At 39.5% G+C, this 24505-nt stretch overlaps 1 protein-coding gene and 1 pseudogene across 1 annotated transcript in view; both read right to left on the bottom strand.

Moving 5' to 3' along the window:
* Positions 1-13205: 13205 nt before the first annotated feature.
* LOC141570621 (eukaryotic translation initiation factor 1-like) lies at positions 13206-16981 on the bottom strand (annotated as a pseudogene).
* Positions 16982-20820: 3839 nt separating this feature from the next.
* Positions 20821-24505, bottom strand: part of SCFD1 (sec1 family domain containing 1) — a 96658-nt gene continuing 92973 nt past the window's right edge. Inside the window, exon 25 of the mRNA XM_019754524.2 lies at positions 20821-21043. Coding sequence (XP_019610083.2) covers positions 21020-21043 — 24 coding nt within the window. The 3' untranslated portion in view covers positions 20821-21019. The remainder of the gene's footprint in view (positions 21044-24505) is intronic.

The following is a 24505-nucleotide window of genomic DNA, read 5'->3' as shown; positions in this document are numbered from 1 at the left end:
CAGTGATTCAAATTATGTCATTAGGACACCTTGGGCTCTGCATTGGCATCATACTTGGGTGTCTCGTGGTGCTATCTACAGCCTCCTGATTAAGGACCCCCAGTTTCAATCCAGCAGAACAGACAGCGGCCCTCTTGTGCCTCTCAAGCAATGACTCATCAGTGGGTAATTGCCTCTCATTGGCTGGGTTTGGCTACTTGTCCATCCCTTAATCACTTATCAGGAATAGTGTGAACTCTGAGACATATAGTGAAAAGAAGAGGAAGATCAGTAGAAATGATACTGGCAGGCAAATCAGTCTACTGTTATAGTCACTGTCATGCCGGGGTGTCTGGCAGGGTCTTTAGTCCCGCTCCCCACATAAGAATGCAGGACACGGTGAGGCCAAAAAGGAACACCCACGGAGCCACAGATAGGGGGGTCATATCACTATAGTCTCTCTGGTGGCTGGGTTGGAGACACAGGAAGCAGGATCCACACGATCTGCAACCTGCTGTCCGATTCTCTGCCAACCAACCAACCTGACTTGCTAGCTGCAATCCACCATAACTGCAATCAGCGCTTGCTAGCTCAGCCACCATCTTCTTGCTAGCCCCCATTTGCTGCTAGCATAGCCATAGCAGTTATATTAGTGGCCAATGGCTCACTGGTTACAGCCGACGGGCAACTAGCCACAGCTGATGGCCATGTAATCACAGTTGATGGCCATTTACTACCTGAGCCAGCACCTTTACACATGAGGCCGAGAGCCTGGAAACTGCACTCCTGGCTCTGTCCCCAGAGTCACTTAGTTGAATCCTTCCTAGAGTTCATGTGGCTGAGTGTGGATTCTTAGGATGCCATGTCATGTTGGTACACAGAGCTTGCTTTTAGCACCATCAGCTAATTCTTGAAATTGAGCCATGTCGATGGGGCTGATGCTCGATCATTTTAATCATCCCGAGGTTTCCATTGTAAAAGCAGCTACAAATATTTAAAGCCTCATACAAGGTCATCCGCAGCCAGGAATCTTTGGATATCAGTCTTTGAAATTCCATGATTCTGTTGAACCCAGGGCAGTTCAACAAAGCGAAGTTGAATTAGTCCCTAGTCGTCTCTGCTTAGTTTGTTTTGATGTGGTCACTACAACAAACCAGAAATTCAGTTTCTAGTGTTCTTTTTTTCATATGGTCACATCAGTATAGTCTCATAAACCCATGGAGTCAGACTGCTTCGTGTCTTGTAATTTTTAAAAAATAATGAAAAGTTTATTCTAAATGTCCACAGTCTGATCTGGGTATATTTAAGCGAATTAAAATGTTCCCACCCAGACTCAAGTTATTTTGAATATTATCTGAAAATTATAAATTTTAAAGGCGTGAGTTGAAAATTCACAATTTTGATCACACTAGGATGTGAGTCTCTCTTGCAATTTGTCATGCTATAAAATTACTTGATGGTGATGAAACGAAAGCTTCCATTTCAGGGCAAATTTTTTTGACTTGAATTTCCTCTCAGTCCTTTTTTTTTATTTTTATTTTGCCTTTCCTTTCATTGTAGAGCCCCATTTATGCCAAGTGAGCTGACCTTTCCCATGTTTATGCCAAACTACTCAAATTCTCTCAAACAGGACTAAGCCTGCAGTTCATGTGTGTGGGCTCATTAGTAAGGTGTTTGTGTGGTTGCACATCTGAGTTGGCTGGTTCAGGTGAGCTGCATGCCTTGAGGGCCCCCTGGAGACGCCCCTACTCCATACAACTGGGGGGACAGAGCCCCAGAGAGCAGTTTCCAGGCGCTTGGCCTCATGTGGAAAGGTGCTGGCTCGGGTGGTAGATGGCCATCAGCTGTGACTAGTTAACCATCAGCTGTAACCAGTGAGCCATTAGCCGCTAATATAACTGCCGTGGCCAAGCTAGCAAGCGCGGATTGCAGTTAGCAAGTGGAGTCGGTTGGCAGAGAAGCAAACGGCAGGTTGTGGATCGTGTGGCTCCTGCTTCCTGTGTCTCCAACCCAGCCACCAGCGAGACTATAGTGGTATGACTCCCCTATCTATGCTCCGTGGGTGTTCCTTTTAGGCCTCACCATATCCTGCGTTCTTGTGCGGGGAGCGGGACTAGAGACCCCGCATGACACCCTGCATGACACAACTCATCACACACACCAGAAAAAAGAGAGGTAAAGTGACTGACTCAGGTTGATCAGTGAGGGTTGGCTTGGGAGAACTCCAAACCTCTTGCTTCCCCAACCAGGCAATTTCAAGCTGTGGAAATAAAACAGATTTGGAGCAGACAGATATCCATTCTGTCTTTGGCTCCACCACATACCAGGTATGACTTTGAGCAGGGAATGACTCTGAGCTTTGTTTCCAGCTCTCAAATTGGAGCTCTGTTACGCAGTTGTCAGTGGGTTGTAAGGATTAATTAATGTAACTTTTGTAAATTACCGGGCAGAGCAGTTCCCTTTCCTGTTGACCTCTACCCCGGACCTGAGCTTTCCCAGGGCAGTAATCAATCCCTCTGAGGGGAATCACCCTTGCGGAGACAGATAAAACTGGTTTCTGAATCAGCCCAGCATGGGGTGCTAGTATAGGCTTGCTGAGCTACCCATCCCCAGATACCAGCAACCGTGACCCTGGCAATATTGTAGGTGGCCTTTGAGTAACACAAACCAGGAAAGCTCAGCTGTGTATGCTTTGAGAAAAGCCATGGTTTCCCCAGAGATTTTTTTTAAAGGCCCCCAATCTTTATAGGTCCCACAGAATGTTTTTTATCTCAGAACCTTGGCAATGGCCTTCTTTTATGTGAATTTAAGGCAAGCTTTAAAAAAATTATTATATGCATTCATTGATGAGAGTTTTAAAAAAATATTTTAAAAAGTTTTTCAATTATAGTTGACATGCAATATTATATTAGTTTCAGGTGTACAATATAGGGATTAGACATTTGTATAACTTACGAAGTGGTCACCCTGATAAGTCTAGTACCCACCTGACACAATAAATAGTTATGATATTATTGGCTGTATTCTCTATCCTGTACTCTACCCTGGGACAATTTTTATAACTGCCAATTTGTACTTCTTAATCCCATCACCTTTTTCACCCAGCCCCCCTGCCCCCCCCACCCATCTGGCAACTATCAATTTGTTCTCTGTATCAATGAGTTTGCTTCTGTTTTTTGTTCATTTTTTTTTACATTCCACATATAGGTGAAATCATATTGTTCTCCATCTGACTTATTTCACTTAGCATAATATACTCTAGGTCCATCCATGTTTTTGCAAATGGCAAAATTTCATTCTTTTTTATGGCTGAGTAATATTCCATTGTACATATGTTCCACCTCTTCCTTATCCATTTGTCTATTTTATTTTTAATTTATTTTTTAAATTTATAGGGGTGACAATTGTTAGTAAAATTACATAGATTTCAGGTGTACCATTCTGTATTACATCATCTATAAATCCCATTGTGTGTTCACCACCCAGAGTCAGTTGTCCTTCCATCACCATATATTTGATCCCCTTTACCCTCATCTCCCACCCCCCACCCCCCTTACCCTCTGGTAACCAGTAAACTATTGTCTCTGTCTATGAGTTTTGTTTCTCATTTGTTTGTCTTGTTCTTTTGTTGTTTTTGGTTTATATACCACATATCAGTGAAATCACATGGTTCTCTGCTTTTTCTGTCTGACTTATTTCGCTCAGCATTACACTCTCAAGATCCATCCATGTTGTCACAAATGTTCCTATATCATCTTTTCTTACTGCCGAATAGTATTCCATTGTGTATATATACCACAACTTCTTTATCCATTCATCTATCGAAGGACATTTTGGTTGTTTCCATGTCTTGGCCACCGTAAACAAAGCTGCAATGAACATTGGAGCACACGTGTCTTTATGTATAAATGTTTTCAGATTTTTGGGTAGATACCCAGGAGGGATTGCTGGGTCATATGGCAATTCTATTCGTAATTTTTGAGGAACCTCCACACTGCCTTCCATAACGGCTGCACCAGTCTGCGTTCCCACCAACAGTGTATGAGGGTTCCTTTTTCTCCACAGCCTCTCCAACACTTGTTACTATTTGTCTTGTTGATGATAGCCATTCTGACTGGGGTGAGGTGATGTCTCATTGTGGTTTTGATTTGCATTTCTCTGATGATTAGTGATGTTGAGCATTTTTCATATGTCTATTTGCCATTTGTATGTCCTCTTTGGAGAAATGTCTCTTTAAGTCCTCTGCCCATCTTTCAATTGGGTTGTTTGTATTTTTGTTGTTGAGTTGCATGAGTTCCTTGTATATTCTGGATATTAGCCCCTTATCGGAGGTACTAGTTGCAAAAATCTTCTCCCATTCAGTTGGTGGCCTCTTTATTTTGTCAATGGTTTCTTTTGCTGTGCAGAAGCTTTTAAGTTTCATATAGTCCCATTCGTTTATTTTAGCTTTTACTTCCATTGCCTTTGGAGTCAAATTCATAAAATGCTCTTTGAACCCAAGGTCCATAAGTTTAGTACCTATGTTTTCTTCTATGCAGTTTATTGTGTCAGGTCTTATGCTTAAGTCTTTGATCCATTTTGAATTAACTTTGGTACATGGTGACAAATAGCAGTCCAGTTTCATTCTTTTGCACATGGCTATCCAATTCTCCCAGCACCATTTATTGAAGAGGCTGTCTTTGCTCCATTGTATGTTTTCAGCTTCTTTGTCAAAATTATCTGTCCATATTTATGTGGTTTTATTTCTGGGTTCTCAATTCTATTCCATTGGTCTATGTGTCTGTTTTTCTGCCAATACCATGCTGTTTTGATTATTGTAGCCCTGTAGTACAAGCTAAAGTCAGGAAGTGTGATACCTCCATTATTGTTCTTTTTCTTAAGATTGCTTTGGCTATTCGGGGTCTTTTGTGGTTCCAAACAAATCTGATGATTCTTTGTTCTATTTCTTTAAAATATGCCATTGGGATTTTGATGGGGATTGCATTGAATCTGTATATTGCTTTGGGTAATATGGCCATTTTAACTATGTTGATTCTTCCAATCCATGAGCACGGAATGTCTTTCCATTTCTTTGTGTCTTCTTCAATTTCTTTCAAAAATGTCTTATAGTTTTCAGCATATAGGTCTTTCACATCCTTGGTTAAGTTTATTCCTAGGTATTTTATTCTTTTTGCTGCAATTGCAAAAGTAATTGTTTTTTGTATTTCTTTTTCTGAGATTTCATTGTTAGTATATAGGAAAGCAATGGACTTTTGTATGTTGATTTTGTAACCAGCAACTTTACTGTATTTGTTGATTGTTTGTAATAGCTTTTTTGGTGGAGTCTTTAGGGTTTTCTACATATAGCATCATGTCATCTGCAAAGAGTGATAATTTAACTTCTTCATTCCCAATTTGGATGCCTTTTATTTCTTTCTCTTGCCTGATTGCTCTGGCAAGGACTTTCAACACTATGTTGAAAAGCAGAGGTGATAGGGGACAGCCCTGTCGTGTTCCTGAACGTAGAGCAAAGGGCTTCAGTTTTTCACCATTAATTATGAGATTAGCAGAGGGCTTGTCATATATGGCCTTTATTATGTTAAGGTATTTTCCTTCTATACCCATTTTATTAAGTGTTTTAATCATAAATGGATGTTGTATCTTGTCAAATGCTTTTTCTGCATCAATTGATATAATCATATGATTTTTGTCCTTTATTTTGTTTATGTGATGTATCACACTGATGGACTTGCGGATGTTGAACCATCCTTGTGCCCCGGGGATGAACCCCATTTGGTCGTGATGAATAATCTTATTAATGCATTGTTGTATTCGATTTGCTAGAATTTTGTTTAGGATTTTTGCATCGGTATTCATCAGAGATATTGGTCTGTAGTTTTATTTTTTGTGCTGCCTTACCACGTTTTGTTATCAGGGTAATGTTGGCCTCATAAAATGAGTTAGGGAGTACTGTCTCTTCTTCAATGCTTTGGAAGAGTTTGAGCAGGATTGGTATTAGATCCTCTTTGAAGGTTTGGTAGCATTCACAAGTGAAGCCATCTGGTCCCGGACTTTTGCTTTTGGGAAGGTTTTGGATGACTGATTCAATTTCGTTACTGGTGATTGGTCTGTTTAGATTTCCCAGTTCTTCATGGTTCAGCCTTGGAAGTCTACATGTTTCTAAGAACTTGTCCATTTCTTCTAGGTTATTGAATTTGGTGGCATATAGTCCTTCATAGTATTCTTGGTTGATCCTTTGTATTTCTGAGGTGTCCGTGATAACTTTCCCTTTTTCGTTTCTGATTTTGTTAATTAGTGTCTTCTCTTTTTATCTTAGTGAGTCTAGCCAAGGGTTTGTCAATTTTTTTAATCTTTTCAAAGAACCAGCTCTTTGTCACATTAATTTTTTCTATTGTTTTTTTGTTCTCTATTTCATTTAGTTCTGCTCTAAGTTTTGTTATTTCCTTTCTTCTGCTGACCTTGGGTTTCACTTGTTCTTCTTTTTCTAGTTCTTTAAGGTGTAAACTGAGGCTATTTATTTGGGAGTTTTCTTGTTTCTTGAGATAGGCCTGTAATGAGATAAATTTCCCTCTTAAAACTGCTTTCGCTGCATCCCAAAAATATTGGTAGGATGTATTTTCATTGTCATTTGTTTCTATGTATCTTTTGATCTCTCCTCTAACTTGTTCTTTGACCCAGTCGTTCTTTAAAAGTATGTTGTTTAATCTCCATGTATTTGTGGTTTTTCCTGCTTTATTTTTGCAGTTGATATCCAATTTCAAAGCTTTGTGATCAGAGAATATGCTTGGTATGATTTCAATCTTCTTAAATTTGCTGAGGCTGATTTTATGTCCCAATATATGGTCTATCCTTGAGAATGTTCCGTGTACACTAGAAAAGAATGTATAGTCTGATGTTTTAGGATGAAGTGCTCTATAAATGTCAATTATGTCCATTTCATCTAATGTGTCATTTAGGGCTGCTATTTCGTTATTTATTTTCTGTTTGGATGATCTATCCATAGCTGTCAATGATGTATTTAAGTCCCCTAGTATAATTGTGTTTTGGTCAATTTCTCCCTTTAGTTCTGTTAGTAGTTGCTTGGTGTATTTCGGTGCTCCCTGATTGGGGGCATAAATATTGATGACTGTTATGTCTTCTTGTTGTACAGTCCTCTTCACCATTATGAAATGTCCATCTTTGTCTCTTGTTATCTTTTTCACCTTGAAGTCTGTTTCATCTGATATCATTATGGCTACACCTGATTTTCTCTGGGTACCATTTGCTTGGAGTGTCAATTTCCACCCTTTCACTTTGAGTCTATGCTTGTCCTTGTAGCTGAGATGTGTCTCTTGGAGACAGCATATGGTTGGGTTTAGTTTTTGATCCAATCTGCTACTCTGTGCCTTTTTATTGGTGAGATCAGTCCATTTACATTTAGGGTGATTATTGATATGTGAGGATATCCTGTCATTCTATCTTTAGTTTTCTGGTAAGGCTGTGTCTCCATTGTTTCTTTGCCTTTTTGTTGTTGTCTATTATTTCCATGTGGTAGTATTCTATGATGTTTCCCTCTGTTTCTTCTTTTATGACAGTATATATTTCAGTTCTGGATTTTTTTTGAGTGGTTACCCTTAAGTTTATGTAAAAGAAAGTTTGATATTTAGAGTATTCCGTTTTTTTCAGCATGCTTACTTTCTCCATTCCCGTATTCAGTTCAGGCCTTTACTCTCCCCTTTCTTATTTTTTGGTTGCCACAAATTGTCCCTGTTGATGGTTGTCAAATAGCCTCCTTTAGTATTTCTTGTAGTGCAGGTCGTGTATTAGAAAATTCCCTCAGCTTCTGTATGTCTGGAAAGGTCTTTTTTCCTCCTTCATATCTAAAGGATATCTTTGCTGGATCTATTATTTTTGACTCATTATTTCTCTCTTTCAATAGTTTGAATATTTGGTTCCACTCCCTCTTGGCTTGTAGAGTTTCTGCTGAAAAATCTAATGATAATCTAATGGGCTTTCCTTGTAGGTTACTGTCTTCTTATCTCTGGCTGCCTTGAGGATTCTTTCTTTGTCGTTGATTTTAGACAGCTTCAATACAATGTGCCTTGGAGAAGGCCTGTTGGGATTGAGGTAATTAGGTGTTCTATTTGCTTCTTGGATTCGAGGGTCCAGTTCTGTCCACAAGTTTGGGAAGTTCTCATCAACAATTTGTTTGAATATATTCTCTGTTCCCTTCTCTCTTTCTTCTCCTTCTGGTATGCCCATTATTCTTATATTGCTCTTTCTGATGGAGTCAGAAAGTTCTTGTAGAGTTCTTTCATTTCTTTTAAGTCTCAAGTCTCTTTCTTCTTCCATCTGTGTCATTTCCAGGTTTCTATCTTCGATGTCACTGATTCTTTCCTCCATCTGGTCAACTCTACTACCTAAGCTGGTTATTTCATTCTTAATTTCTTCTATTGAGTTCTTAATCTCCAGAAATTCTATTTGGTTCTTTTTTAAAATTTCAATCTCTTTCGTAAAATGCTCATGGTGTTCTTTGATTGTGTTTCTGAGTTGATTTAACTGCCTATCTGTATTTTCTTGTATCTTGTTGAGTTTTTCAGAACTGCAATCTTGAATTCTCTGTCATTTAAGTCACATATTTCTGTATCTTTACGTTCCTCTTCTGGAAACTTTTGACTTTTTTTATGAGCTGTCTTGTTGCCTTGGTTATTCATGGCAATTACTGATTTATTATTTCTCTTCCTAGACAACTGCAGGAGTGGCTTCTGCAACAGGTTTATAGGAAGAGGTCTTTCTTTTGTTTTCCAGTACTTGTTGGTAGAATGTTTTATTTTCTCTCCGACTGCATCCCTTTTTTCTCTCTCACACGGTAGTGCTGTTTTCTCTGCACTGTTCCAGCTTCTCACACAATGGGGGTATTCCCTGGGAGACAGGCTTCTCCTCTGTTAATAGTTCATCTAGGTCACAGGGCTCAGTGTCCCGGTGGGTATGCAGAGAGCTTTTGATGTTCCAAAGCTCTTCCAGCTCCAGATTCAGAGCCCGTATGTTTCAGCACTTCTGTTTACTCCTGCAGGGATCCGCCCAGATATGTGGGGTCAGGGGTGGAGTGAGTTGTGAGAGGTGGCCCAGAGCAATGGCAGCGACCACCACCACAGCCGGTCCTGCTTCCACAGCTCCCTCCCATTTGCCAGAACTAGTTGGGCTGTGAATCTGTGTCTGCGGTCCACAGTTCTCAGAACAGCAAATATTCTGTTCTTTTGATCTGACACTGCTACTGTTCCGCTTCTAGCACTGGGCAGGTGGGGGCGGGGTGAGCTCTGGGAGGGTAGGGAGGGGGCTGGTAGTCTCAGTGCCTAAGGCTTCCATTCTCTGCTCGGCAGTGAGGGATTAAACCACCGTTTTCAGCCTTCTTCCCTCAGTCTTTGCTCCGAGGTCTCTGCCGTGAGTGTTGGGTTCAGCTGAGTTATATGCTGTCCCCTCAGCCCTGTGGAGCCCTGGCGGAGCCCTAGCAGTCCGATCTCCTGCAGCTGCGGTAGTTCCGGGAAGCAGCGAGCTCGGAGCACTGAGCCAGGTCTGCGTCCTGCGCCTGCGTGGCTCCGTCTCCGCACTTCTCCCTTCCTTCCTCCGCCCCCTGCTCGCGGGATTCTCCCACCTGTAGGTGATTTCGGTAGTGGGCCTCTTCGTTTTGCCTGTCTGCTGTGCAGGGAGTCCTTTGTAGAGTTTTTGTTGTTTGATTTGTTGTAAATTCCAGGGGAGCTTTACAGAGGCTCACCTCATGCCACCATTTTTCCTCCTCTCTCCGGCATCCATTTGTCTATTAATGGACACTTAGGTTGCTTCCATATCTTGGCTATTTGTTAATTATTGGTGATAGCCATTCTGAACAGATGTTAGGTGATACTCTCACTGTTGTTTTAATTTACGTTTCCCTCATGATTAGTGATGTTGAACATCTTTTCATATGTCTATGGCCATCTGTATGTCTATTTTGTAGAAATGTCTATTCAGGTCCTCTGCCCATTTTTAATTGGATTTTTTTTTTCCCCTTTGGTGTTAAGTTGTATGAGTTCCTTATATATTTTGGACATTAACGCCTTATTGGATGTATCATTGGCAAATATCTTTTCCCATTCATTAGGTTGTAGTATTGTTTTGTTGATAGTTTCCTTCGCTGTGTAGAAAGTTTTTAGTTTGATGTAGTCCTGTTTATTTTTCCTTTTGTTTCCTTTGCTCAAGGAGACATATCCAAAAAAATATTGCTAAGAGTGACAGCACAGAGTTTACTGCCTAAGTTTTCTTCTAGGAGTTTATATTTAAGTCTTTAATTCATTTTGAGTTTATTGTGTATGGTGTAAGAAAGTCGTTTAGTTTCATTTTATTTTGCATGTATCTGTCCAGATTTCCCAATACCATTTATTGAATAGATTGTCTTTAATTCTTGTAAATTCTTGCCTCTTTTATCATAGATTAATTGATTATCTAGGCATGGATTTATTTCTGGACTATTCTGTGCCATTGAGTTATGTGTCTGTTTTTATGCCAGTACCATACTGTTGAATAAAAGTGGTATAATGGGATCCTTTTCTGTTCCTGATCTTAAGGAAAACACTTTTAGCTTTTCACCATTGAGTATGATGTTAGCTGTGGGTTTGTCATATATGGCCTTTATTATGTTGAGATACGATCCCTCTCTTCCCAGTTTGTTGAGAGTTTTTATCATATATGGATCCTTAATTTTGTCAAATTTTTTTTCTGCATCTATTGATTTGATCGCATGGCTTTTCATTTTTATTTTGTTGATATGGCGTATCACGTTAATTGATTTGTGGATATTGCACCAAACTTGCATCTCAGGAATAAATCGCACTTGATCATGGTGTACAGTCTTTTAAACGTATTGCTGAATTTGGTTTGTTAATATTTTATTAAGGATTTTTGCATCCATGTTCATCAGGGATATTGGCCTATAATTTTTTTTTTTTGGGTAGTTGGTTTTGGTATGAGGATAATGCTTGCCTTGTAAAATAAGTTTGGAAGCCTTCCCTCTCTTCAATTTTTTGGAATAGTTTGAGAAAAATAGGTATTAATACTTTGAATGCTTGGTGAATTTCAAGTGTGACACAATCGAGTCCAGGAATTTTGTTGGTTCAGACAGAGGCTTTTGATTATTGTATCATTTTTGTCAGTATTTATTGGTCTGTTCAAATTTTCTGTTTCTTCCTGATTCAGTCTTGGAAGATGATGCTTCTAGAATTTATCCATTTCTTCCAGATTGTCCAAATTTTTGGCATATAATTCGTCATAGTATTTTCTTATAATCCTTTGCATTTCTGTAGTGTTAGTTGTCACTTCTCTCCTTTTATTTCTGGTTTTATTTATTTGGGTCGTCTCTTTTTTTCTTGATGAGTCTGCTTAAAGGTTTATCAATTTTGTTTATCTTTTCAAAGAACCAGTTCTTGGTTTCACTGATTTCCTGTATTGCTCTTTTACATGCTATTTCGTTTATTATCACTCTGATCTTTATTATTTTCTTCCTTGTACTCACTTTGGGCTTTGTTTATTGTTCTTTTTCTTGTTTCTTTAGGTGTTAGGTTTGATGTTTATTTGAGATTTTTCTTGTTTCTTGAGGTAGGCCTGAATTGCTTTGATATTCCGTATTAGAACTACTTGGGCTGTGTCCCATAGAGTTTTGGGTTGTTGTGTTTTCATTTGTCTCAAAGTGTATTTCGACTTTTTCGTTGACCTCATTAACCCATTCAATATTTAGTAGCATGTTAATTAGCCTCCATGTGTTTGTGTTTTTCAATTTTCTTCCTGTAATTGATTTCTAGTTTCATACCATTCTGATTGGAGAAAATGCTGGGTATGATTTCAATCTTAAATGTATTGAGACTTGTTTTGTGGCTTAACACGTGTTCTATCCTGGAAAATGTTCAATGTGCACTTGAAAAGAATGTATATTCTACTGCTTGGGGGTGGAATGTTCTAAAAATATCAATTAAATCCATCTGGTGTAATGTGTTACTTAAGGCCACTTCTGTCTGATCTATGTCTTGATGTCAGTGGGGTATTACTACTGTTGATCTCTCCCTTTCTGTCCATTAATATTTGCTTTATATATTTAGGTGCTCCTTCTGTTAGGTGCTCCCATGTTTACAAGAGTTATATCCTATTGTTGGATTGATCCCTTTATCGTTATGAAATGCTCTTCTTTGTTTCTCTTTACAGTCTTCTTTGTCTAAGTATTGGTACCCCAGCTTTTTTTGTTTTTAGTTTCCATTCACATGATATCTTTCCCTGTCCCTTTACTTTTAGTCTGTGTGTATCTTTCAATCTGAAGTGGGTCTCTTGTAGGCAGCATGTGTACTGGTCTTGCTTTTTAAATCATTCACCCACCCTATGTCTTTTCTTTTTCCTTCTGAAAACAAGTTTTATTTAAATAAGGATTTTAAAATATTACATAATATTAAAACTAAAGGGGAAAAAAACCAACAACTCCACATCAGTTTATTTCACATAGCATTGGGCAGCTGTTGCTAGTAAGTTGCAAGCTCTACCGCTAGCTACATGACTGACCTACCAGTTTGAAATGTATTCCCCTGTCAAAAGTTCAACTCTGATAGAAAGTTGGCCTCACATTCTGGTGTTTGGACAATGATTAGCTAGGATATGACTGGTCCAAAAGACCTTGGTGGCAAGCCAGATGTCCTATCACCTCACTGGAGGGAAGGTGGCTGCTTTAAGCTCTGCCCACCAGGTCAGGTAGGAGACACCAAGGGATCTATGACCACCAAAGACTCCCTCTAGTGGTACAGCTGCGGTTGCTGCCTTACCGGAGACCCCATCCTCTTTCCTCTCAGCTTCACAGAAGGCTGTTCAGGTGGTGACATTCTCTTAGGGCAGGGAACACTGTAGAGGGAGAGCCAAGGAGCTTCTCACCAGATATAGCTGTCTCTGATCTTGGGGCTCTGGGCTTGGCTGAAACATCACATTGTTACTTTGTTTCAGGCTGGACACTGCCAGGGGCCTACTACTTGACCTATTTAAGTGAGGGACTTCAAGACTAGACAGCATGGCTCTTTTCAGTTTATTGCATGAGGGAGTTAAACACTAATTCAAGTTAAAAGTGGACCCCAAATGGTTATATTTACAAGCTATGAGATTTTTAAATTTGTGACAAGGGACAGAAGGGAAATTCTACTCATTGCAAGGAAATCCTTACTTAAGCTTCAGTGAGCCAAAAGCACTTAAAAACCATGAACCTTCAGTTGGTTGTCCTTGGCCAGTCCAGTCTTTATGAAGAACTGGCATATGTTCTTGCACTGGTCACCCTGAAGCTGAATTACTTCTCCATATTATGGATGCTCAATTACAGTACCATTGCAGGTAAATTTCTTCTTAAATGCTTTTACTAGTTCCTTTTTATCAAAATTATCAGTGATCCGTTGGACAGTAGTAAGGGTCTTCCTGCTCTTTCTCTGCTGAATTTTTGTTCTTTTTTTTCTTTTTTAAATTAGTTTCAGGTGTACAAAGCAACATAATAGTTAGACATTCAAACCCCTCATAAAGTGACAACCCACCCCCTCAAGCTACTATCTCTCTGACATCTTATATATCTGTTACAATACCATCCACTATCTTCCCTATGTTGTACTTTACATCCCATGACTATATATACGTATATATTTAGTTAGAGTTGACATTCAATGTTATTCTACTTCAGCTTCAGGTGTACAGCACAGTGGTCAGGCATCTACAGTCTATGACGTGTAAGTCCAGTGCCCATCTGGCACCTTACATGATCTTTACAACATTGTTGATTATATTCCCTATACTGTATTAACTACCAATTTGTATTTCTTAATGCCTTTACCTTTTTCACCCTGCCCCCAACCCCATTCCCATCTATCACCCTGATAGATCTAGTACCTATCTGGCACCATACGTAGTTATGACATTACTGACTATATTCCTTATGTTATACCCTACATCCCCATGACTTCTGTATAACAACCAAATTGTACTTCTTAATCCCTTCCCCTTTCACCCATCCTTAACCCCCCTCCCATCTTAAAGAAGTCCCTCTAAGATTCCTTGTAATATGGGTTTGGTGGTGATGAACTCCTTCAGCTTTTTCTTTTCTGGGAAGCTCCTTATTTGTCCTTCAATTCTAAATGACAGCCTTGCTAGGTAGAGCAGTCTTGGTTGTATGTCATTGCTTTTCATCACTTGGAATATTTCCTGCCACTCCCTTCTTGCCTGCAAAGTTTCTGTTGAGAAACCAACTGACAGTCTTATGGGAGCTCCCTTGTAGGTAACTAACTGCTTTTCTCTTGCTGCTTTTAAGATTTTCTCTTTGTATTTAACCTTTGGTATTTTAATTTAATTATTGGCCTCTTTGGATTTGTCTTGTTTGGGACTCTCAGTGCTTTCTGGGCTTGTATGTCTATTTCCTTCACCAGGTTAGGGAAGTTTTTGGTCATATTTCTTCAAATAGGGTTTCAATTCCTTGCTCTCTCTTTCTTCTCCTTCTGGTACCCTATAATGTGAATGTTGGTATGCTTGATATTGTCCTGGAGTCCACTTAAACTTTCCTCAATTTTTTGCATCTTTTTCTCCTTTTTGCTGTTCTGGTTGGGTGTTATCTGCTACTTTATCTTCTACATTGCTGGTTGGATCCTCTGCTTCATCTAATCTACTGTTGATTTCCTGTAATATATTCTTCATTTCTGTTATTATATCTTTATTTCTGACTGGTTCTTTTTTATGGTTTTCATATCCATTTTTATGCTTCCTATCTCTCTGTTGAAGTTCTCCCTGAGATCACTGAGCATTCTATAACCAGTGTTTGGAACTCTGGGTCTGATAGATTGCTTATCTCTGTTTCACTTAGCTCTTTTTCTGGAGTTTTGTTCTGTTCTTTTATTTGTGACATGTTTCTTTGTCTCCCATTTTGGCTGCCTCCCTGTGATTGTTTCTATGTATTAGGTAGAGCTGTTATGTCTCCCGGTCTTAGTAGAGTGACCTTATGTAGTAGCTGTGCTGTGAGGTTCAGTGGTGCAGTCTTTCTGGTCACCTGAGCCATGCGCTCCAGGAACATCCCTTGTGTGGGTTTTGTGTGTCCAACTCTTGTAGTTGAGCCTTGGTTGATGTTTGCACATCAGTGTGAGGGACTGACCCTTGGGCTCACTGGTTGTAAGGACTGGCCTTGACTATAGTGGAAGAGTTGTTGTGCAGGGGCTGATCCTATAGAGCAGGATTTGCCTCAGCAGGACTCTGGTGCCTGCCCAATCCTCCCCTTGGGTGTGTCGTACTTGGAGACAGCTAGGTGATGCGCCAGCTTGTTTTTGGAGGGGATCTGCTGTAGGTCTACTTCAGCCACAGCCCATGCCCCACCCGGGGCCACCCGGCAGAACCCAGAAAGAAATCCACAGATGGCTGCCGCCCATGCTGTGCTTGGAAGCACCTTGAGAGGCCAAGCCATGAACCAAAGCTGGCTGCTGCTAGTACTGGCTTAGGGCTGCTCAGCCAGAGGTACAGGACCTGCTCAAGCCAGATGCTGCTTGTCTGGGTTCTGTGAACCTTTGAGAGACCCTAGGAGTCTGCAGCTTGAGCCAAGGCAGGCGGTCTGTATGAAAAAAACCACTGAAAGCAGCCTGGGTGTGCCCGAAAGTTGGGCAAGGCTGGGTCTCAAATTGCTGGGGTGGGGTGAACTAATGGTGGAAACTCAGAAATGGCGGCTGCCTGTGTTCGCATGCTGAGCAGGGGGAGGGCTCAGCAAAGAAACAATGGTCTCTGCCAGCTCCCCCCGTCCAGGAGAAAGCCGCTTCTCCAGCCCCTGTCCCAAGCCAGACAACTCAATTTCCCAGCATTTGTCTTTGCCACCTTTCCAGCTGCTGCCCCATCGCTGGAGCTCAGAGGGAGAGATTCCATTGGTGGGTAAGTCTGCGTGGTCCCTTTAAGAGGAGTGCCTGGGAGTGCAGCTGCACTGTCTCACTCAGTTACAATCTCTGCTGGTTTTCACAACCAAAAATCATGGGGACCTCTCTCCCTTTGCACTGGGACCCCGGGCTGGGGTGGGGCTGGGCTCTCCCTCTCCTTCAAGAGATTGGGGACCCCCACAGCTAAAATAGTCCTCCTGATCTTTAACACGTTGTGTACGGCGGGGTTTAAATCCCTCATACCCCTCTGTTCCGGCAGGTTTTTAAAAGAAACTACTTTAAAATGCACTCTTCTCTTTAAAGTGTAAATGCTTCTATGTCATTTATTATTTTTCTATGGAATTTTTTAGGATTTACTCACCTATGATGTTAGTAATCCCTCCTAGTGGGACTGGTGCACTGTTCCGGTTAACACAAATAATTCAATAAAATATGCAAAGTAAAAAGAGTCAACAGTAAAAACGAGAATTCTCATTATCCGTCCTTAACGCATGGCTCAGAAAAAATGAAGATTCTCATGATCCATACACAACGTGTTAATAGTCATGTGCAGGTGTGGGACTAGCCCGTTCAGCATCTCTGCTCCCCCTTCCAGACTGGAGGTGGCTTCTTCTGCACATCCTTAGTTGAAAGGCTTCAGTCCAGCTTGATTTTAGGCAATACCAATAATGGTTGTTTTGTGGATTAGTTGTAATTTTGATGTGGTTGTGGGAAGAGGTAAACACAGTGTTTCCCTACTGCGCCATCTTGGTTGTCCATCTGTTGAATTCTTATATGGATGTAATCTTCAGCGCCAGCAGGAGGAAGATCATCACCCTTACTTGCATCAGCAAAGGGGTTGAAAGAGTGGAGGTTCTGGATAGCGGACATACCATTCGATTTCTTTTCCTCAGTGGAAATCTATAGAACGTGATGGTGAGAGGTGGACAGGGGGGATGGAGTGTTGGGAAGCAAAGAGGCTGAACATGGGGGGGCTGCTGAATCCTCAGTGGCAGCTCCGTGAGTGGGGCCCATCCTATGTCTTTTGTTTGGAGCATTTTAATCCATTTACATTTATTTATTTATTTTATTTATTTTTTAAAGATTTTATTGGGGAAAAGGAACAGGACTTTATTGGGGAACAGTGTGTACTTCCAGGACTTTTTTCCAAGTCAAGTTGTTGTCCTTTCAGTCTTAGTTGTGGAGGGCGCAGCTCAGCTCCAGGTCCAGTTGCTGTTGTTAGTTGCAGGGGGTGCAGCCCACCATCCCTTGCAGGAGTTGAACTTTCAACCTTGTGGTTGAGAGTCCACTGGCCTATGTGGGAATTGAACTGGCAGCCTTCGGAATTAGGAGCACGGAGCTTCAACCGCCTGAGCCACTGGGCCAGCCCTAATCCATTTACATTTAAAGGAATTATTGATAGATATGTAGTTATTGCCATTTTCTTAATTGTTTTCTGGTTAGTTTTGTAATCCGCTGTTCCTTATTCTCTTGTATGTTGATGACTTTCTGTAGTGTTGTTTGGATCCCTTCATCTTTATTCTTATATTCCTGTATATGTCTTATAGATTTTGGGTTTGTGGTTACCATGTGCTTCATATATACCAAACTGTAGCTGTCTTAAATATTTTAAATTAATGGTCACTTAAATTTGAACACATTCTAAAATCAATACAATATTTACTCACCCCTCCACATTTATGTTTTTGTCATTATTTTAAACTCCTTTTGTGGGTATTTGTGTGTATCCCTTAATTTATTGTTGTAATTACATTTGATCTTCCTACTTTTGTTTTTTAACCTTTCTACTAGCTTTATAGTTGGTCAATACACTGTATTTATTAAGTGTTTGTCTTTGACAGTGAGAATTTTTTTCATTCCTATAGTTTATTTGTATTTTGACCTTTTCTCCTTAAAGAAGTCTCTTTCACATTTCTTATAATGCTGGTTTAGTGGTAATAAGCTCCTTTAGTTTTTTCTTGTCTGGGAAACTCTATCTCTCCTTCAATTCTAAATGATAGCTTTGCTGGGTAGAGTAATCTTGGTTGTAGGTTCTGGCTTTTCATCACTTTGAATATTTTGTGTCAATCCCTCTGGCCTGCAAAGTTTCTGTTCAGATATCAGCTGACAGTCTTATTCCCGCAAGAGAATACCAACTTGTTACCTCCCTTGTAGGTAACAAGTTGTTATTCTCTTGCTGCTTTTAAGATTCTTTGTCTTTAATCTTTGGTATTTTAATTATGGAGTGTCTTGGTGTGGGTCACTTTGGGTTCATCTTGTTTGGGATTCTGCACTTCCTGGGCTTGTATGTCTATTTCCTTTGCTAGGTTAGGGACGTTTTCTGTCATTTTTTCAAATAGGTTCTCAATCACTTGCTTTCTTTTCTCCTTCTGGCACCCCTATGATGTGAATGTTGTTATGCTTGATGTTATCCCAGAGACCCCTAAATTATCCTCGTTTTTTTTTTTTAAATTCTTTTTTCTTTTTGCTGTTCTGACTGGGTTAGCTTGTCTTCCACATTGCTGATTTAATCTGCTGCTTCAGGTAACCTTCATTTATGACTTATGTTTGCTGCCTACATTTTTTATGTTTCCTATCTCTTTGTTGAAGTTCTCACTCAGTTCATCTACTCTTAAGTTCAATGAGCATCCTTTATAACCAGTGTTTTGAACTCTGTGTCTGGTAGATTGCTTGTCTCTATTTTGTCTAGTTTTTTTCCTGGAGTTTTGTCCTGTTCTTTTATTTGGGATATGTTTGTCTCCTCATTTTGTCTGCCTCCCTGTGTTTGTTTCTACGTATTAGGTAGATCTGCTATGTCTCCCAGACTTGGCAGAGTGGCCTTATGTAGTTGATGCTCTGTGGGGCTCAGTGGTGCAGTCTCCCTGGTCACCTGAGCTGTGTGCTCCAGGGATATTCCTTGTGTGGGTTTTATGTGCCCACTGTTGTAGTTGAGCCTTGATTGCTGTTACATTAGTAGGTCGGATTGAGCCTCACGCTGACAGGCTACGAGGGCTTGCTGTGATTATAGCAGACGAGCTGTTGTGCAGAAGTAGCTTTAGTGGGGCTCTAGTGCTAGCTGAGTCCACCCTTTGGGTGTGTCATTTGTGGAGCTGTTTGGGTGGTGCTCTGGTGTGGTCTGAAGCTGGCCACCAGATGTGCTGGTTCTGGGGCCTCTTGGGAGGGGCTTTGGTGCAGGTCAAATTCAGCTACCATTTGTGCTCGGCTTAGGGCCATGTGGTAGGAACTACAAAGTGATCTGTGGTTAACTGCCACTTATACTGGGCTTGGAGTAATTTGGGAGAATCTATTCTGCAAATTGAGGCTGGCTGCTGCAAGCATTGGGACCCTTTGGTGATCATGACAATGTGAACTGAGGCCAGAGTCCGTGGCTGCTTAGTTGAGGCTACTTTCCAAGCCAAGACTGGCTGCTGCTTGTGCCTGGCTTAGGGCTACCTGATGGGAGTTACAAGTTGAGTGGTTGCCGCTTGTGCTGGGCTTGGGGTAGCTTAGTAAGAGGTACAGGGCACACTGAGGGCCTGCCAGTTTTTGAGCTGCTGCCTTTGTGCTGGAGCCCAGAGCAAGGGTCTGTGAGTCTGTGTGTGGCCCTTTAAGACCTGCACCACCTAGGTTTACACCCGCCTCACTCAGACACAATCCCCTCTGGTGTTCACAGCCAGATGTTTTAGGGGCTCTCCTTCCTGGCACTGGTGTCCTGGGCTGGGGAGCCCGGTGTGGGGCCCCTCTAGCTTCTCACCTTGATTAGCCTCATCTCTGCACAGTATTCTCTCCACTTGGACAGATTCTTTGTCTTTAATCTTTAATGTGGTCCTATGGCCTGACTCATTGTGTCCTCCGCAAATTCCTATGTTGAAGCCCCAAAGCCTGATGCAATGGTATTTGGAGGTGGGTGCTTTGGGATGTGTGGGTTTGGATGAGGTCATGGGGTGGAGCTCCCATGAAGGGATTAGTGCCCTTAAAAGGGGATAGAGGGACCAGAGTGCAGGCTCTCTTTCACACTCTCTCTCCACCATGTGAAAATGCAAGATGTCCGTATGCAAACCAGGAAGAGGGTCCTCTCCAGACACTGGATCCCCTGGCACTCAGATCCTGGACTTCCCAGCTTCCAGAACTGTGAGAAATATGTTTGTTGTTGAAGCTCCCTGGTCTATGGTAATTTGTTATAGCAATGCAAATGTACTTTAAATTATATCCCAGGACCAAGTGAGATTAGCCACTACCCAACAAATCATTTTTCTTGACCTTTGCTTTGGTATGATGGCACTGACTCATGGGGGCTGGGGATGCAGGAAAAAAAACAGTTCTGTGACTCTTGTTGTTTTATCTATTATCAGGATGTTGTCTGTAACGTTACAGATTCCTCTTGATGAGGTTCATCAGGAGGAAAAGTTCTCTGGCTTTTATAATAGGAACGTGTTTTTTTTTTCCTGTGGAACAATTGGCTTGCTTTTATCTTATGGCTGCCTTGAGTTATATGATTAATATTCCTTCTTGGTACTGCATACCAGGTATGTTGGAACCAAATTGAACACTTACTTTTACGTATTATTTGGAACTTCATGGGATAAATATTTTGTATATGTCCATTCTAGATGTTGTTAGTGTTTGCTGCCATTATACAAAGGAAGGATTCTGTGATAAAATATGCATAGGTGTGCTAGAGGAAGAAGAGACATTAAAGTAGCTTTAAAAATCTCCATTTAAAATCTAGGGGCAACCTGGGAAGGTGATTTTACAATCAAAATGCATACAAGTAGGAGATTCATGAACCAATCAAGTAATATTTGTGTGTTATAGTCTTAAATTTTCACTAGCTTCAATAACATTAGTTATTAATATATTAATATTTCAACATTAGTCAGACAGAGCTTTCTTTCCTTCCAGAGGTCTTTCCTATTTGTCAAACATAACAGGAGAGAGAATGTACAATGTTAAAAATTTATTTCTGAAATGCTTTATTCTTTTAATCAGTATACATTATATTAGGTATAGAATTTCCTTAAAAATTAACAAATAACTAAGTTTCACTGTTAGGACATTGATATAGAGATGAAAACATCTGGCTCTTTGGACTTTTTACATTTATCAAAGTTACAAGCAGATTGTCATGTTATTCTTCTGTATTACTTTTGTCCAAGTTGTGACAGCTAAAACAAAACAAAATCATAAATATAGCTTTTCATTAATTGTAAGAGAAACATGCATTCAAATGTATTTGTAAACACCTTAAAAATGCACATTCATCATGGTAAAATTTAGGCTTCCTATTTCATTCACTGCATTTCTAGAAGAATAATAAATTTCTACTCATGTTTACCATTAACTCAAATGTTTAAGATTTGCAGATATTTTAATAGCCTGCAGCAATAAACAGTGATGGCAAAAAATGTGTAAAACATAATGGGTACAAATTAAACTAATGGAAAACAAAAACCCTGAGAATGAATTACCATATTTTGCAGTGTATAATATACACCTACGTTTTTGGCCTAAACTTTCAGGGAAATGGAATTAATACTACCCATGTATAATGCACATTCTTATTTTCCCCTCACATATTTTAGGGGAAAAGTGTGCATTATACACAGCAATATATAGTAGTAATAACTCAGTATGAAAATGTGAAGAAAAATGTCCCGTGGGACTTCACTGCTAACAGTTTACTTCTCCATATATTTTAATTTTATGTTTCTAAAAGGTCATTAAAAGGAAAAGGTTTTCAATTTTGGAAGGCTGGGTAAGCTCCTGCTGGACCAGTTCTCCAGAGACAGCAATTATAAGCTTGAGACCAATACAAAACCAACTACCTGAAGGCAACTGAAAGCAGGTGGGTTGTAGGAGACAATCAGCCTCTGGAAGGACTGGCGCTGGCTGCGCTGCAGGCCATCGCGGTGCTACACTGGCAGCTAAAGCTCTGAGAGAAAACTCAGTCTCTCTGGTCTGAAGAACCAGAGGAGTGAGGGGGGAATCCTGGAAAGGGCAGAGCCAGGGTGAGGGAGTCCTAAACTCCGTTTACTGACTTTTTCCTAAATCTATAGTGAAATTCTGAACCACTTGTGAATGAAGGAGATTAAGAAGTGAGAGCTGAGCTGCTGCCCAAGAGACAGAATTTGAAATTTGATTCTAACCAAGTTAATTGCCTGATAAAACCACAATTCAACATTCTTTAGAGAAATAGAATTCGGTCTCTAAAACATTCACAATATTAAAGAGAGTTTAAAATTAGTCAATATGTGAAGAAACAGGAAAATGTGACCTGTTCTCTAAGGATAAAGACAATGGAGAATGACAGTGAGATGATCAAATGCTGTAATTAAGAGACAAGGGTTTAAAAGCAGCTCTCACAACTATCCTCAACGAGATAATAGAAAATATGCTTACCATGAAAAGATAAATCTCAGCAGAGAAATAATAATTATATAAAAAAACTCAAATGATAATTTCATAACTGGTAAATACTATTCAAACAGGAGAAGGGGTGGTAACAGATTAAAGACTTAGTGAATCTGAGGACAGAGAAGCTTAAATTGTACACTCTCATGAACAGGATCCGTGGGACAATATAAAAAGTGGAACATATATGTAAATGGGATCCCAAAAGGGGAGGAGAGAGAAAATTGGGCATAAAATATATGAAGAAATAACAGCCAAAAATTTCTAAATTTGGTAAAGGTATAAACTTATAGATTCTGGAAGTGCAGTGATCCCCAAACAATACAAATACACAAAACGTCACACAAGATAGATCATAATTAAACTCCTTAAAACCAAAGATAAAGACAAAATTTGAAAGCAGCCAGAGAGAAATTACATATTAATCATAAAGTTACATCAGTCTGAATGACTGCTGACTTCCTATCAGAAAGAAGATTGTAGAATAATCTTTAAATGTTGAAAACTGTCAATTCAGAATTCTTTACCCAGCAAAATTTCCATTTAAGAATGAAGGTGAAATAAGGACATTTCATATAAAAGAGAATTAAGAGAACTCACTGTTAGCATACCTGAGTTACATTGAATACCAAAAACAGTTTTTCAGTCAACAGATAAAAATTAGAATCTATTCAAACTAGGGATGAAAAGTACTGGGAAATCTTATCTGTGTAAATGCAAAAGATTTATTTCTCTTTATTTGAAGGACAAATGATAACATCATTCACTGTCTTACTCATAAGAGTAATATTAACGATGTACATAGCTGTAAAACATATAATTACAGTATAAATGCTTAGAGAATAGGTCTATACAATTTCAAGATTTCTACATTTAGTTCAAGTGGCACAACATTAATTCTAGTCTATGAACAGTTTAAGATGTATATATATATTGTGATTTGTACAACAACTGCTAAATTAATAATTCAGATATAGCTAAAAAAAAAATCTGTGGGTGAACTAAAATGGAGTTCTAAAAGGTGTTCAATAACACAAAGTAAAGCAGGAAAGGAGGAGCAGAATGCCAAACAGGAGGCTAACAGAAAGCAAAGAGTAAAATGGTAGACCTACATCCAATCATGTAAATAATTACATTAAATGTTAATAGACCAACAGACTCCAATTAAAAGGCAGAGACTGTTGAAATGGTCCTAAAAAAACTCAAAAAGGTCCAACTATATGTTACCTACAAAGATGATAACACTTTAAATGTAAATTAATAGACAAGTTGAAAGTAAATAGATGGAAAAGATACAACATGCAAACCGTAAGCATAAGAAGGCAAGAGTGACTATATTAATATATCAGATACAATAAACTTCAAGACAAAGCATTACTAGATATGTAGAAAAATACAGCATAATGACAAAAGGGTCCATTCTTTAGGCAGATACACAATATAAATCTATGTACCTAATAACAGAGCTTAAAAGTACAAAAAGCAGAAACTGACAGGACTAAAGAGACAGTTCCACAATCACAGTTGGAGATTTTAATACCAGTCTGTCAGTACCTGATAGACCTAGAACTCCCCCCGCCCCCAATAATGACATAGAGAATCTAACTAATGCTATCACTACCTTGACCAAATTGATATTATTAGAATCCTCCAACTTCTGCAAAATGCACATTCTGTATTATGGGCACATGGAGTGCCTAGCAAAACAGACCATATGATTGGCCATAAAAGGAATTTAAATTTTGAAACACTGAAATTATGTGGAGAATATTCTCTGACCACAAGGGAATTAAATTAGAAACCAGGAAGAATAAGCTAACTAGAAAACCCACAAACACTTGAAAACAACAACAGATCTCTAAATTATACATGGGCTAACGAATAAACCACTAAGTAAATTAAAAATATTTCAAACAATGATTATGAAAATATAATATATCAACATTTGTGGACTGCAACTAAAGCAGTGTTTGGCAAGAGTTTTAATTTTATAGCTTTAAAAGCTTATTTTAGAAAAGAAAAACTAAATGTATTGACTTAATATTCCAACTTAAGCTAGGAAAAGAACAAAGTAAACCCAAGTAATCAAAACAAAGAAAACAATAAAGAGTACAAACCAATTAGTAGAAAATAAACACAGAGAAAATTAGCATAAACAACATCTGGTTCATTAAAAAAAGATTAACAAAATTGAGAATCCTATAGTTAACCTAACC

This window comes from Rhinolophus sinicus, linkage group LG03 (assembly GCF_036562045.2).
Source record: "Rhinolophus sinicus isolate RSC01 linkage group LG03, ASM3656204v1, whole genome shotgun sequence".
Classification (NCBI taxonomy): Eukaryota; Metazoa; Chordata; class Mammalia; order Chiroptera; family Rhinolophidae; genus Rhinolophus; species Rhinolophus sinicus.
Note: the sequence above shows the minus strand (reverse complement) of the source record. Positions and strands in the feature narration are given on the sequence as shown.